This window comes from Artibeus jamaicensis, unplaced genomic scaffold, assembly GCF_021234435.1.
Source record: "Artibeus jamaicensis isolate MK-2021 breed Jamaican fruit bat unplaced genomic scaffold, CSHL_Jam_final contig_240, whole genome shotgun sequence".
Taxonomy (NCBI): Eukaryota; Metazoa; Chordata; class Mammalia; order Chiroptera; family Phyllostomidae; genus Artibeus; species Artibeus jamaicensis.
Genome location: NW_026521506.1, coordinates 293,742 through 309,852, shown reverse-complemented (window position 1 = coordinate 309,852; position 16,111 = coordinate 293,742). Strand labels below are relative to the sequence as shown.

The window sequence follows — 16,111 nt, the reverse complement described above, 5'->3', positions numbered from 1 at the left end:
AGCAGGGTCAGTAGGATCATGTGTCCTGCAGTAGCTACAGAATAGGGTTTATCTGCTTTGCCCTTTCCCCTTTTTCTTCCTTCCCCACTTCAGGTCATCCCCTGCAAACAGGCAGTGGAGCAAGTGAAAAACCGGAGACTTGGGCTGGCTGGTGGGGTGAGGAATGGGGGTTGCTGCAAGGTGTTCCAAGCCACATAGGGGTCTCCGAAGGTGGGGACTGCTGGCGGTATGGGGAAAACAATGGAGAGACAGTCTATAACTGCCCAGCTGTATGTGCGAAACTGCTTTAGTTGATAATGCCTCTAACGAGGTCACATGATCCTTGTGTGCCATTGTAACCAAATGTTGTTAACCAATGCACTTTTGTGGTGCATTTAACATAGGCTTCATTTATAATCCTTTAATAGTTGTCTTTTATTTTAGAGATGGTCAGTATTTGCATGGAATTGTAATGGGGAACTTCTGGAGTGGGTTGTTATCATGACATGACATGTATGAACTTTTAGTTTTAAGAACTCAGTATGTGTGTTTGATCTTAATTGTAGTATATGCAGAACCAGAATGTACCTGGGAATATTGAATTAACTGTGAATATCCTGACAATGGGTTACTGGCCAACATATGTGCCTATGGAAGTGCATTTACCACCAGAGGTAAGAGTTGCTGCTTAGGACTTAAATTTTAAGCATAGAAATACGTGGCACTTCTATTTTGCTTGTTATTGAAAAATAGGTACTTTTTTAAAAGTTTGGGTCAGTAAGCACACCAATACCAAGTGCCAATTGTTTAAATATTTTGCTCTATTTATATTACTTTATATCAATATTCCCCAACCTTTTTGGCACCAGGGACCCATTTCGTGGAAGACAATTTTTCCATGGATGGGATGGGGGAATGGTTTCAGGATGATTCAAGTGCATGGCATTTATTGTGCATTTTACTTATATTATTATCACATCGTAATATATAATGAAATAGTTATACAACTCACCGTAATGCAGAATCAGTGGGATTCTGCCCTGAGCTTGCTTTCCTGAAACTAAATCGTCCCATCTAGGGGGTGATGGGAGACAGTGAATACCCTATATGTGTTGCTTATTTCCAGTCTACTCTGTAATCTCATTTTGGTTGTTGTCACTGCAGAAAACCCTGCTTCACAAAGATAGGAAGTTGGAAATGGAAGCAGGCTTTTCAGTGCTTTTGTGGCAGTCTCAGGATATTCCACCTTGACTTTAATCCAGAATGAACGGAGATGAAGTTTCACTCACTCACCCACTGCTTACCTCCTGCTGTGCTGCCTGGTTCCTAACTGACTACAAATCCGTACCAGTCCATCGCCCAGGGGCTAGGGACCCTGTCTTCCATTAATAATAGAGCGTAGCTAAAGGTGCCAAGCTTTTGGGTTCAGGGCCAATTCCCCTGACCCTTCTTTCAGTTCCCCAGATTGCACTCACCACTCTTTCCAGCTCTCAAAAAGTCTTGCCCATATATCATCTGAAGGTTGGATTGCTGAGTGACGGGGTGCTTGAGTAAATCCATCCTAACTCCTTGGAGAAACGTCTGACTTAGGACTACAGCTTAGAAAAGGAGTTAAGGCAACAGAGATAGATACTGAGAATCCTCCATGGAGGTAATCATGGACATCCAAGGAGTAGACCTCTCTCATTACAAAGGAGAATGTAGAAATAGGAAGAAAAAAGCTGAGACAGAACTTTGGGAAGGGCTTGTATTGGCCAGGTGGTCAGAAAAGGAACCTGTGAAGGAAACCAGTGAAGAAGCAATAGTGAGATAAAGGAACCAGCATGGTATAGAGGCACAAAAGGCATTAGAGGTGAATGTTTCAAAAGAGAAGATGATTAAATGTTGCAGAGAAAACAAGAGTGTGAAGACTGATAAACGCCATTAGATTTGGTAGTTGGGGGATCATTGCCTTCTATCAGTCAGCAGTGGACCTACTGGATAGTCTTTAAAACATCCAGAAATTATTATACATGAGGTAAGTCTAAAGAGTGGTGAATGTGTGATATTGGAAACAGCTTAAATAAACTTTATTTTATTTTCTGTAGATGGTAAAACTTCAGGAGATTTTTAAGACATTTTACCTAGGCAAACATAGTGGCAGGAAACTTCAGTGGCAGTCAACCCTAGGACACTGTGTGCTAAAGGCTGAATTTAAAGAAGTAAGTGAATGTTCCCCAAACTCAGTTTTTACCCTTGGATATTGAGGTCATCCCTCTTAATTTGTTTATAAATGTATCCTTAAAATATGCATGTCAATGATAGCTTATCACAGTTTTGTGAGTATGATAAGAGTGTGTTTTTTTCCATGCTTGATTTTACCCTGCTGCAAAACCAAAAGCAATAACCCTTTCTTCTCCTCTTCCCACTTGTGTATGCAAAATTCACTGCCACTTCTTTTTTTTAAAAGATTGTATTTATTTATCTTTAGAAGGGAAGGGAAGGAGAGAGGGAGAGAAATATCAAGTATGGTTGCCTCTCGTGCATCCCCTGCTGGGAACTGGCCTGCAACTCAGGCATGTGCCCTGACTGGGAATCGTACCACAATCTTTTGGTTAGCAGGTCTGCGCTCAATCCACTGAGCTACACCAGCCAGGGCTCACTGCCACTTCTTGACGGGAAACTTCTTTTCTTGTTGTTGGGAGCTAGAGAATAGATTTCCTGCAGCTTTTCACAAGTTACTTGAATCAAAAAAGTAAAAAATGTATTTGAAATAGTTATTTCTTCCTGCTCATAATAAATATCTGTAATGACCTATATGGAGGCTAAGTTATTAATTTTCATTACTTTATTGTTCAGTTTTAATGATAAGATTTTTTAAAAAAGACCTATAAAAAGGTCACCCAATCCTTCCTCCTATTTTAGGTAGGACGATATGTAAGCCCTGCACTGAACATAATGGCTTTTCTGGATACTGTTAATCCATGTTTCTAAGTCCACTAATTGAAAAATGTGCTTTCCTGTAAGAGATTAGTTATTTGATTAATTTTTAATGTGTTTTTTTTTAATGATGGCTAAACACTGCTGTCTCTCCAACAGGGTAAAAAAGAACTCCAGGTCTCTCTTTTTCAAACACTGGTGCTGCTAATGTTTAATGAAGGAGAGGAGTTCAGTTTAGAAGAGATCAAGCAGGCTACTGGAATAGGTTTGTGTTGACTCTGTTGATTAGCAAGCATTATTCAGTGTCCACCTATGTATACTCCACAAGGTTCAGAGCTCAGGCAGGGGGTGGATGCAAAGGAATAATCCCGTTCCTCAGCACTCAGAATATGACGACTGGGAAAGGGGGAAATGACACTTGAACTAATTTACAACTATTTACTTCCAATCTGGTGCAGACTAGGAGTTTGTTAAGAATTTGGTGAAGCAAGAGATCACTGTGGATAGGTACAATTGGGAAAGCTTTCATAAACGGGGTGGAACTTGAGCTGGGCCTTAAAGTTTTAGTTAGGGACGAAAGCATATGCTGCAAGGGGAAATATTGTAAGAAAAAGCTTGGAGGTAGGTATGAGCACAGTGTGGGCAGGAGTCATGAAGTGTTTAACTGCAGCACAGAATAGGGAGATAAAAATGTAAGTAAGATGGGTGGAGCATGATCATGGACAACCTCACAAATCTAGCAAATGAAACCTACATTGTAGGCTTGCAAGTGTTTGATGTAATGGAAGTGAATTATATGATCAACTTACCTGGAATTAGTAGACAATAGGGCAGCTTGAGGATGAAGAAGTTCCAGTCTAGAAACTAGTGGGGTAATTTGGGCATAAAGTGGTAAGGGGCTTGAACTAGTATGAGGCCAGTGAGAATGGAGAAGAGGCATCTCTAAGGAAGCAGCAACTTACTAGATAACTGGAGAATAAAGTAGAAGGAAGAGTCAAAAGGTGATTCCAGGATTTCTTTCCTAAATAGGTTGGTAGCTTCACAGCTAATAGTTGGAAAGAGGTCCCAGTTTTATGGGGAAGATGAATAAAATTTTGAACATACTGGAGTTGATGATAGTAAAAACATCCAGGTGGAGATATCCTTTAAATGTGTTACTGGAAAGAAGTGAGATGTCATTTTTGAAGATTTGGTAGTTACCCTCATGGAATGATGAAGTCTTTAGAGGATGACCAGGAGAAAAGCCATTGGATAGAACAGAGAGGGAGTTGTCAGTGACCTTGGGATAAAAAGGAAACAGTTTCAATTGCAGGATGGGGTAGAAGCTAGGCTGAGATTGAATGTAGCTGTTCTTGTTGATAAGCTATTAATAAATGACTAAGCCATTATTTCTTCTTCAGAGGATGGCGAGTTAAGGAGAACACTGCAGTCTTTGGCCTGTGGCAAAGCTAGAGTTCTGGCAAAAAATCCAAAGGGCAAAGATATTGAAGATGGTGACAAGTTCATTTGTAATGATGATTTCAAACACAAACTCTTCAGGATAAAGATCAATCAAATTCAGATGAAAGAAACGGTATTTCTTTTGCATTCTCCTTTTCCTAATACACTGGAATTATTAAATGTGTTCATAATAAAAATTTATTTAAAAAATTTTATAACACCACCACTAACATTAACATTTTCTATGCCTATATCTAGCTCAGTGTATTTGAGTATTTGATTTTGCGATTTTTTTTTATGGAGAGATGCATACAGTTGGACCTAATACTCAATACAGTTTTCTGTACTGCTTTTTTTGTTTGTTTAACATAAAACCTTTAGACTTTTCCCATGCCATTAAATATCTGTATAAAACGGCAGTTGGCCATACATTCTTTTACATGTCTATTATAATTTATTCAACCAATGTACATTATCAGGCAATTAAATTAATAACTTTTTAGTATTGTAAATAAAGCTGTAATAAACCTCTTTATACTTAAATCTTAATCTCTGAGACTTCCCTTATGATAAATTCTTGGAAATAGATATTTTGGGTCAAACAGTATGAACAGTTTTGGTCTTAATATATTATGTTATACTGTATTCCAGAAAGGCTGCACCAGTTTACACTCTGTCTAGCACAGGGGTGTCAAACTCATTTTCACTGAGGGCCACATCAGCCTCTCAGTTGCCTTCAGAAGGCCGAATGTAATTTGAGGATGGTATAAACGTAACTGCTCTTTAAGAGTTAAGTGACAGCTCTGCGCTGCCACTGGGTAGAAACGAGGTACAGGTGGATTAAACAAGGTGGAGGGCCAAATTGCCACCTGTGGTCTACCAGCATGACAGCCTGTCTTAACAGTGCCCTTGCATCAGCACTCACGATTGTATTTTCTTTTTTAAATCTTTGCAAACTTGCTCAATGAAAAATATGAGCGATTTAGTATTTCTTTGATTTACAGTGAAAATTTTGGCTTTGCCTTTTGAATTTGTAACAGATGTTTATTAAGGGAACCAACAACTACATCATTTTTTAAAAATATATAGTTTATTGATTATGCCATTACAGTTGTCCTATTCCCTCTCTTCATTCTCCTCCACCCTGTACACTCCTTCCCCGACCATTCACTCCCTTTAGTTTATGTCCATGTGTCACAAGTTCTTTAGATTCTATATTTCCCCTACTATTCTTGCCCTCCCCCTGTCTTTTTTCTGCCTACCGTCTGTGCTACTTATTTTCTGTACCTTCTCCCCCCTTCTCCTTCTCCCACTCCCCTGTTGCTAACCCTCCATGTGATCTTCATTTCTATGGTTCTGCTCCTGATTTAGCTGTCCTCTTAGTTTGCTTTTGTTTTAGGTGTGGTTGTTAATAACTGTGAGTTTGCTGTCTTTTCACTGTTCATCTTTTTTATCTTCTTTTTCTTAGGTACGTCCCTTTAACATTTCATATAATAAGGGCTTGGTGATGATGAACTCCTTGAATTTGATCTTATCTGAGAAGCAATTTATCTGTCCTCCCATTCTAAATGAAAGCTTTGCTGGATAGAGCAATCTTGGTTGTAGTTTTTTTGGATTTCATGACTTGGAATACTTCTTTCCAGCCCCTTCTTGCCTGTAAGGTCTCTTTTCAGAAATCAGCTGACAGTCTGATGAGAACTCCTTTGTACATGACTGTCCCCTTAGCTCTTGCTGCTTCTAGGATTCTGTCCTTCATTTTAATCTTGGGTAAGGTAATGATGATGTGCCTTGGTGTGTTCCTTCTTGGGTCCAGCTTCTTTGGGATTCTCTGAGCTTCCTGGATTTCCTGGAAGTCTATTTCCGTTACCAGATGGGGGGAGTTCTCCTTTATTATTTGTTCCAATAAGTTTTCTACTCGTGGCTGTTCTCTTCCCCTTCTGGTACCCCTATAATTCGGATGTTGGAATGTTTAAAGATGTCCTGGAGGTTCCTAAGCTTCTCCTCATTTTTTTTGAATTCTTGTTTCTTCATTCTGTTCTGGTTCAATGTTTCTTTCTTCCTTCTGGTCCACTCCTTTGATTTGAGTCCCAGTTTCCTTTCCATCATAATTGGTTTCCTGTGCATTTCCCTTCATTTCATTTAGTTTACCCTTCATTTGTTCCTCTAATTTGTGACTAAAATCAACCAGTTCTTCGAGCATCCTGATCACCAGTGTTTTGAACTGTGCATCTGATAGGTTGGCTATCTCTTGGTTGCTTAGAAGTATTGGCTCTGGGACTTTGTGCTGTTCTTCTTGAGCCATAATGTTTTGCTCGGTTCACGCCTGTTAGGTATGAGGGGCGGAGCCTTAGGTGTTCACCAGGGTGGGTCTACCCAGTCACTGGTTTGTGATGCTGTATGTGGGGGGGCAGGGTCAGAGAAGGAGCAATGGTGTTTGTTCTGCTCTCTCTCGGACTTCAGTCCCCTCTGCTGCTTCCCGCAAGCAAATTGGGCCCTTCTGGTGCTGGTTCCCGGGTGTGTGGGCTTGTGTACTTTCTAGGACCCTGTGGGTCTCTCCAACGAACTCTCTGTGAGCCTGGGAGCTTCTCCTGGCACCTTCACCCTGAAAGTTTTTCCAGTCGGTGCTTTTAGTCTTTATTTCCCATTGCTGGGGCCCTGGTTTCACTGTCTGTCTCACTGCTCGTTCCTTCGCCTGGTTTACCGGTCTGGCTGAATAGTTGTTGTTGTCGGACTTCTGTACAGGTCAGTTTTCTGCGTTTTGTTACTAAAACTTTATTGTCTTTAAACTTGGTTTTGTGAGGAGGCACAGTGTTTCCACCTACGCCTCCATCTTGGCTGGAAGTCAGCATTTCTTAAAACCAGTTGGTTTCAGTTCCAGTAGGTTTAATGCAAGGCTTGAGGAAAGCTTTTAATGTGGGACAGAGGTCAGTATCTCAAACAAGTTCCTGTCTTGTTCACATTCATATCAAAGGTTATCATATTCCCTTAGAAGTTTACTGTGTTCTTTTAAAACAGTTCTGCTGTATCAGAACGAAACTGCCGGCAAAAAGCCCAAACTAATCTTTTGATTTAGGTGCTGAAGATGATGGTAAACTGATCCCTAAACTTCAAAATTTTTTAGTCTCGAATGAATGTAAGCACTAACTGTGTGTATTTCTGATTTATATATTACAAAAAAAATTTTGTAAAAAGTTGGCTGCATGAGCTTAGCTAGTTGATGCCATACTTTGAGTCAGAGGTCAGGGTCAGTCATTTTAACAGAGAAGCTAATGTCATACAGAAATTTAGTCAACTATCCCTGTGACACTTTTAGAAGAATTCGAGGGCAGAGTAAAAGAAAATGATAAATTCATTATCAGTGGGTCTCTACTTCTAGAAAAGCAACTCAAAGATGGTATTTTTCTGTAAATTAATATTGTCATTACTTCATAGGTACAGGGCAATGTAATCAGGACAGAAAGGAGTTACGTTTGTCGGGTTTTTCTTGTGATTTTCTGTATTTGTAACATTTCTTTAGATAATTCAGTGTATTTAACACATTAGCAGTGTGTCACGTTCCTAAAATGTACAATTTGTATAAGGATTAATCAAGTTTTACTTCAGATACAATTCCTAAGTTTAAAAGTTTCTTTCATTAATAAAACTTTTGTTAGGTTGAGGAACAAGCAAGCACTACAGAAAGAGTATTTCAAGACAGACAGTATCAAATTGATGCTGCAATTGTTCGAATAATGAAGATGAGGAAGACACTTAGCCACAATCTCCTGGTTTCAGAAGTGTACAACCAGTTGAAATTCCCAGTAAAGGTAGGTACTTCATGTTTTCATATTGAGCTTATTATATATAAAAGAGAACACACTAGATTTTCAAATATGAACCCTTTTTAAAAGATTCTATGTATTTATCTTTAGACAGAGGGAAAGGGAGGGAGAAAGAAAGGGAGAGGAACATCAATGTGTGGTTGTCTCTCGCCTGCCCCCAGCTGGGGACCCAGCCTGCAATGTGCCCTGACAGAGAATCAAACCTGTAACCTTTCCATTTGTGGGGTGATGCCCAACCCACTCAGCCACACCAGCCAGGGCTCAAACATGTATCTTCTAAACACAGATTAAAAGTCTTAAGATCATGTGGAGGGTCAAAAGTTTTAGAATTATTCTATTTTATTAGAGAGAAGGGAAGGCAGGGAGAAATACAAGGAGAGAAACATCAGTCAGTTGCCTTCTGCAAGTGCCCCGACTGGGGACAGGGCATGGAGCTTGCAACCCCCAACCCAGGCAGATACCCTGACAGGGAATCAAACCAGTGACCTTTTAGTTTTCAGGATGATGCTCAGCTGACTGAGCCATGCTGGCCAGAGCTAGAGGGTCAAAACTTTTTAGTTTCTCATGTTCATATACATAATTCCAAAAACCAATTGTTGGCATATGTGGACAGCTGTGACCAAAGAGGGAAAACAATTTATAAAAAGTCTTATACCTAAAAGTTTAGCTGCTAAATGAGTCTTTGAATTTTTCAGATTTATTCACTTTATTTCTTTTGAGCTATTTTGTTATTTTTTCTCCTTGAAAAAATACAGCATAGGGAATATAATCAATTATATTGTAATAACTATATATGGCTCAGGTGGGTATTAGAATTATTAAGGGTATCACTTTGTAAATTATACAATTGTCTTAACCACTGTGCTGTACATCTGAAACTAATATAAAATAATACTGAATATCAACTGTAATTGAAATATACACACACATGTGTATGCATACATATACACACACAGCTTGGTATTTGACAGATCTTTTATTTTATTTTTCTAAAAGATTTTATTCATTTATTTTCAGAGAGAGGGGAAGGGAGGGAAAGAGGAAGAGAAGTATCAATGTGTGGTTGCTTCTCACACACCCCCCTCTGGGTACCTGACCTGTAATCCAGGCATGTGCCCTGACTGGGAATTGAACTGGCAATCCCTTGTTTTGCAGGCTGACACTCAGTCCATTGAGCCACATCAGCCAGAGCAGATCTGTTATTTTAAATGAAATCTTTTGTTTAGTTAGCTTATGAGTGGCCATTAGAAACTCTATACAGATAACTAGCCGTCATTAATTATTCTTTTTAAAAGTTTAGCAATAGTTCTGGCAAACTGAAATTGGTTATTAAATGGGTGCTTCAGTGTTAATTCCCAGTAATAAAGAGGCTTAGACAATGTGGTGGTGCACGGCACTGTTTTTCCAAGTTTTTGAAGACTTCCAAATGAGATAATATACGACATCTGTCTGGAAAAAGTCGAACCATTATTAATATAATGACAACAGTTTGCACGACATTGATGTAACCTGGCAGCCAAGGAGAGTGGACTGGAATGCGCATGCGTGAACAATGACAACTTCACTGTACTAGTCAGTGGGGGCAGTAACGCCGTTGAGTGAGCATGTGTGCTGTGTGGCCATCGCATTCAAAATGACTGAGTAGAGCAACGAATCTGCATCAAATTTTGTGTTAAACTTCAACATTCTGCCTTGGAACCTATTCGGATGATTCAGAAGGCTGCATCTATGGGCCTTCATCATGACAACATGCCTGCTCATGCATCACGTCTTGTGCAGAGTTTTTTGGCGAAATATCAAATCACCCAGATGACTCAGCCTCCCTACAGCCCAAATTTGGTTCCCTGCGACTTCTGGTTTTCCCCCAAACTAAAATCACCTTTGAAAAGGAAGAGATTTCAGATCGTCGATGAGATTCAGAAAAACATGACGGGGCAGCTGATGGCGACTGGGAGAACTGTGTGAGGGCCCAAGGTGCCTGCTTGGAAGGGTACTAAGGCATCACTGTCCTATGTACAATGTTTTGTTGTATCTTATCATCTTTAATAAATGTCTCTATTTTTCATATTACATGGCTGGATACTTTCTGGACAGACCTCGTGTGTAAAAAACTTAGCACTGGGCCTGGCATATAATAGCTGCTCATTAGCTGTTAATGCTAATAAGGTAGGCTTTCTCTCTTCTTCAAACCTAACACTGCCTCCTCATTACCACACTTTCACCCTCATGGTCTGCCTAACAACCATTTCACCTCCAGCCAGAAAGATTACTGATGCTAGAGAAGGTAAGAGGAAGTTGTGCTGATATTCTAGGTTCACCATAATTAAGAAAAAGTCATTTCGATTTTCAAACCTTGGGATTACTATGCTTATTATGGCTGAAATTTTGGCTGCCCCATCAAAATTTTCTTTTTTAACCCTGTTGATCAAGTGGCCACTTTACACAATCTAAAAAACTCACTAATAGCAAGCAAGATTATATTTTTATAGGCTAGATACAAAAGAATGGAATTTGTCATCTAAGAGCTAAGAATACAATCATAAAAACTTATAAGCTTTCTCAATCTTTTTAAACCACAAGTAGGATTCAAAAATCCAAATTATTTATGGTAGGTAAGTTAAATCTTACATCAAACCTGGAATATGAAGATCTGAATTATTTGAATATACTTATCACACCATTTGTTGTAGTATTCTTATAAATAGGGATTTCTGCAGTACATTTTTTTGTTCTTTAATACATTTTTTTATGTAATGGAAATGCAACTTGACTTTGAGAACTAGCTCTTGCCCAAATTTAAGGTCTACCTATCTTCACAAACTGTCTTAGCAAAATTAGATAGTCTTCTGTCTCCCTAAACTTACAATGTTTTTTCATGTGAAGTTATGAGTTCATCTTTTTATGTTTGTGTAGAGAATAGCCTGGTTCTTAGAAGATCTCTTAAAATAGAAACGGAATAGAAAGTTTTATATAATAATATGACAAGGTGTGACAAGTCTGTGTATAGTTTAAAACATTTCTTAACCTGGTTTATTTTCACTATTCTTTATCTTTTAAAAACTTTGATTTTTATAAAAAAATAAAGAGATTAAATACATTGACAGTGAGCCAGAACTGTTTTTTTTTTAACGGTATATTGGTAAATGGGCTTGAGCCAATGCATATGAGCTTTGCACTGAAAATCTGCCTTCTCTTACAGCCTGCTGATCTTAAGAAGAGAATAGAATCCTTAATTGACCGGGACTACATGGAGAGAGATAAAGAAAATCCAAATCAGTACAACTACATTGCATAAAATTCTGGCCTTGGAGCATTTTGTGTCTCATGCTGTAGCCAGTGGATAAACCTAACTTGTTGATCCTGTATTGTTTGACTTCTTTTATACTACCAATGACCAAATGAAGCAGTGTAATGGAAATAGTTGAGTGGACATTTTCAGTGGTTAACATGCCCATTAAAAGAGTAATACTTAAAAGAAGAATGTTGTCGAACTCTTTGCATGTTATTTAGTATGATGTGCAGAAAACTCTTAAGAAAGTACTCGGTCTTCATGATTCCTCTTTGGAACTGGGGAAGAGGTCCCTATGGCTATTAAAAACATGGGATTCTTATACACCATTAATTATGAAGCAAAGGTTTATTTGCTTAAAATGTCATTTAAAGATACTTAAACTGCATGCAAGCTTTATTTACTGTACAGAGTTCTGGATGTATTTATCAAATAGAAAAACCACCCTGGACTTGGCTGTTCACCTGTTTTGTGATTTCCCTTGAAAAGAAAAATAAGTTGTCATAGCTATTGATATTTTACTAAGTAATGTTCTGTTACACTCAAAGGGATGTTTTGAAAAAATTTATTTGAAAACAAGTTTTCAAGTAGAGGGCCAGTTGTTTATATAATCTCTTGTATATACACATCCTCAAATGCTCCATTTATGGTTATGGGATGTGTGTATACGACTTAGCCCTGAGTTTACTGTGCTGATTAACAGGTACTTATAAAAATAGCTGAAATAGAAAATTGCTGATCATTTGTACTAGAATGACACAATAGGAGAGAAAAATCCAACTCTTTCTTCATATTCATACAAATGAATACAACATAAACATTGCAAAGGAGACCAAAATCCACATATTTTATAAGTTTTTACGCAACTAAAAATTCCATCAACTCGTTTTCAACTTCCTTTAGACTTTAATGTTATTTGAACAGTTTTGTCTTTAACTTGGACCAATGATAGATTGTTACAGGCTATAGCATTCCTTTTTTTTTTCCTACCAAAGTTCTTTTGGAAGCACCCCAACTCCTTGTTGGTAAATAAGCCTTTCCTATCATTTTTATTCTAACTTCCTAAAGCCCTACATGTAAAGGCCCTCCCTCATTTTCTCCATACATCCCCTAGTTGGAATTTTGAATTCTATGTCATGTTAATCTTAATTCCTTTCAAAATTGACGAGTTCTCATAATTATCAGACACCTACTTTTCAGGGGTGCTGTTCAGACATAGAAAATAGCAAAAGTATTGTTCTTCCAAGTTGATAATGCAAGTAAAAGGCTTCTCTTTACCACCAGTGGGTTTTTTTGTAGGTTTCTTGTTTTGTTTTGTTTTGTTTTCTTAATTTGTTTTTCCTTAAAGCTTTGAAATGAGGTGATCATGAAGGAAAAGCAGAACATTGGGTTTTTTTAAAATCAGAACTGCTTTAATGCTTTTTGCACCAATATATTTCCTGACTCTTTGGAGCCACGAGGAAGGATACCGAGAACCTAGCCAGAGACTTGTTTTTTTCTGTCTGCTATTGATGTTTTCTTGAGTTCTCAAAGACCCATAAACAGCTATTTGAACAAAGTTGTCTGTGTCTAATTGCACCAACGTGCACACTGTTGTGTAACAATATGTGGTATTTCTAATGCCTTCCTAATTTCTTTTGAATAGCCATTACCTATATATTCTCAGCTCTTTTGGTTTCCTTATATGAGCTCATCTGACAAGGAAATGCAACTATTTTTGTGTGCCTTTCTCCATACTGGGCCATCTGCGTCAGTGTTCTAACTCATCCCTGATGGTATCTGAGATATGTAGACCATTCCAGAAGACTTGGTAGTAACTCTTAAAGAATTTTTATGTAGAATTGTTCCTGTTAGAAGGAGACTCTTGGCGTCACCTTCATCATCTTCAGAGCTGGTCCCTTCCCTCAGGCTCTTAATTTTTTGAAAACTTGATGCTAGTTCAGCTGAAAAAATTGGTTACATTAAAAAACAAGTTGAAGGGAGCTGTTCAAGAACTTGAAAGATAATTGCAAACATTGGATAATTGTGACTTTTCAGTTATTCTGTATCAGATGAATTTTTGTGCTCTTTTCCCTGTGTACGTGGTGGTTCTATTTTTCTCCAATAAAACTTTTATTTAAAAAAAGTTTCTAGAGAAGACCTTTAAAATTCAAATGTTGAAGAAAGTTGTAAAACCAGAGACCTTAAAGTCTTCTTTCTAGTGATTTCTTTTGCTGGATTCATATCTATTTTGTTATTTTTTAATATTGTTTAATTTTTGTGGTGATTTAGTAATAGTGCCATAAGACTGTAGGAGAGGGGAGAAGGTATGGTAAAGGGTGAGTAAAATTCCCAGGAATCCTCAAGGTGGCTATATATTCTTAAATTTCATTTTTAGAAAAGTCAAGTAGAAGTATAAACACTGTTTCATTCAAATCCTCTGAGTCAAATAGTCAATATATAAAGTTAATATTGACTTTACATAAAGTCAATATGAAACTAGTCTAAATGCACATTGAGGGGAGAATAAAAGATTAAATACTTTGGTTTTAGTTATGGCTCTTGATGGGCCTTTTCTGTTATGAGTTCTGGGCCATATACTCTCACAGTATTGTGCTCCTTGAGAACTTTACCAAACCAAGAATCCTTTTTGAACCCAGTTCCTCAGTCTGCTGAAAGGCCTCAACATGGTGTCTCGCCATACTCTTGAAATTATGATCTTGAACCTGTGTGTACATTTTAGGAGATCAGCTTATTCTGTTTTGGCATGTGCTTTTCAAGGATTTCAGAAGTTGTTTGTTTTTTAATTTTAGCATTCATAAGTTGTTTTTCTTTTTTTACAGTAGCTGGGTTTTTTGTTTGTTTTCAAGACCATTCTGTTTAAAGCTGTGAATGTCAAGAGTGTTACAAACATGTTCTGTTCTCATCTACATAAGATTGCCAAAACAAATTGCTCATAAAAAGAAAAGTGCATTACTAATGGGAATTTGGATAGTTATGCTTTATATGGTATTCATGCTAGTGCTTCAGTAATATTTTTCAGGTTCCTACAAAATTTTTGCTTTGTGTATGAATGATGAAGAGAGTTGTTCACCTGGAAACACTTGGTTCAAATTTAACACTTTGTTCAGTTATTTTCCTTGATATTAAAACGGTTAATTCATTTTGATCAGATATATGATATAATTTTATATTTAGCAATCCTATGAATTTTTGTCTAGCATGGTAAAAAAATTAAATCTAACCTTTTTTGTAAAATCTTTTTTGATGTAGGATATAAAAAGGTGCTACAGAGACACATTAGAACTTAATAGGTTTGCAAACTATGAAAACATCCTCATACCCTCTAATTCTTGTAATAAAATCATTTTTAAAAGAAAATTTTTAAAATTTATTTATTTTTAGAGAGGGGAAGGGAGGGAAAAAGAGAGGGAGAGAAGCATCAATGTGTGGTTGTCTCTCACACACCCCAACCTGGGGACCTGGCCCACAACCCAGGTATGTGCCCCGACTGGAAATCAAATCATTGACCCTTTGCTTCACAGTCCCATGCTCAATCCACTGAGCCACACCAGCCAGGGCTAATTCTTGTAATAAAATCTTTTAAAACCACTCTTTAATTTAAAACTAACTTTTACTGTAAAATACATGTAATGTAAAATTTACCATTTTACCCATTTAAAAATGTACAATGACATTTACTACACTCACCATTTCATGCAACCATCAGCATTCTCTAGTTCCAGAATATTTTCTTCATTTCAAAAGGAAACCTTTTATTCATTAACCAGAAACTCCCCATTACCATTCCACCCAGCCTCTGAAAAAAACTAATCTGCTTTCTATCCCTATGAATTTGCCTAATCTGGATATTTTATATCCATGGGACCATACATGACCTTTTGTGTCTGATTTTTGCCTAGCTAGCATGATGTTTTCAAGTGTTCTCCATGATGTAGCATGTTTCAGTACTTCATGCTATTTTATGGCTAAATAATATGTATATGCCATGTTTTATTCATTCTGTTTTTGGACATTTGGGTTGCTTCCTCTTGACAATTGTGAATACTGCTGTTATGAAGATTTGTATAAAATATCTATTTAACTCCCTGTTTCAAGTTTGAAGTATACATCCAGGAGTGGAATTGCTGGGTTATGTTGTAATTCTGTGCTTCACTTATTGAAGAACCACCAAACTTTTCCACAGGAGCTGTAGCATTTCACATTCCCACAAGCAATGTACAAGGGTTTTAATTTTTCCACACCTTCTATAACACTTCTTATTTTCTGTCTTTCATATTATAGCTATCCTAGTGGCTATAAAGTAGTATCTGAATTTCATTTCCTTAATGACTAATGATGTTGAGCCTTGTTTCATGTACTTGTTGACCATTTGTACATTTTCTTTGGAGAAGTATCTGTTCAAGTTGTCCGCTATTTTTTGAATGGTTGGTTTGTCTTTATATTGTTGAGTTGCAAGAGTTCTTTATAAATTAGGGATACTAGACCCTTAGCAGATATAATGGTTTGCTAATATTTTCTGCTATTCTGTGGATTGTTTTTTCACTCATGTGATAGTACCTTTTTTAAATTTATTTTTTAGTTATAATTGATAGTGTCTTGATGAACTAAGCTTTTCATTTTAATGAAGTCCAATTAACTTATTTTCTTTTGTGCCTTGTGC

General features: G+C 37.4%; 1 protein-coding gene across 8 annotated transcripts in view; it reads left to right on the top strand.

Moving 5' to 3' along the window:
• CUL4B (cullin 4B) overlaps positions 1–14,789 on the top strand; it is a 50,943-nt gene extending 36,154 nt beyond the window's left edge. For 5 of the 8 annotated variants that reach the window (XM_037152091.2, XM_053662352.1, XM_037152092.2 and 2 more), the window contains 7 exons: positions 94–156; positions 546–653; positions 2,067–2,180; positions 3,058–3,163; positions 4,299–4,471; positions 7,992–8,144; positions 11,359–14,788. In XM_037152091.2, the coding sequence (XP_037007986.2) occupies positions 94–156; positions 546–653; positions 2,067–2,180; positions 3,058–3,163; positions 4,299–4,471; positions 7,992–8,144; positions 11,359–11,454 (813 nt within the window). In that variant the 3' untranslated portion in view covers positions 11,455–14,788. Of the gene's footprint in view, positions 1–93; positions 157–545; positions 654–2,066; positions 2,181–3,057; positions 3,164–4,298; positions 4,472–7,991; positions 8,145–11,358 lie in introns of all 8 variants that reach the window. The other 3 variants (XM_037152089.2, XM_037152096.2, XM_037152093.2) reach the window with 2 other exon arrangements.
• The last annotated feature ends 1,322 nt before the right edge of the window (positions 14,790–16,111 follow it).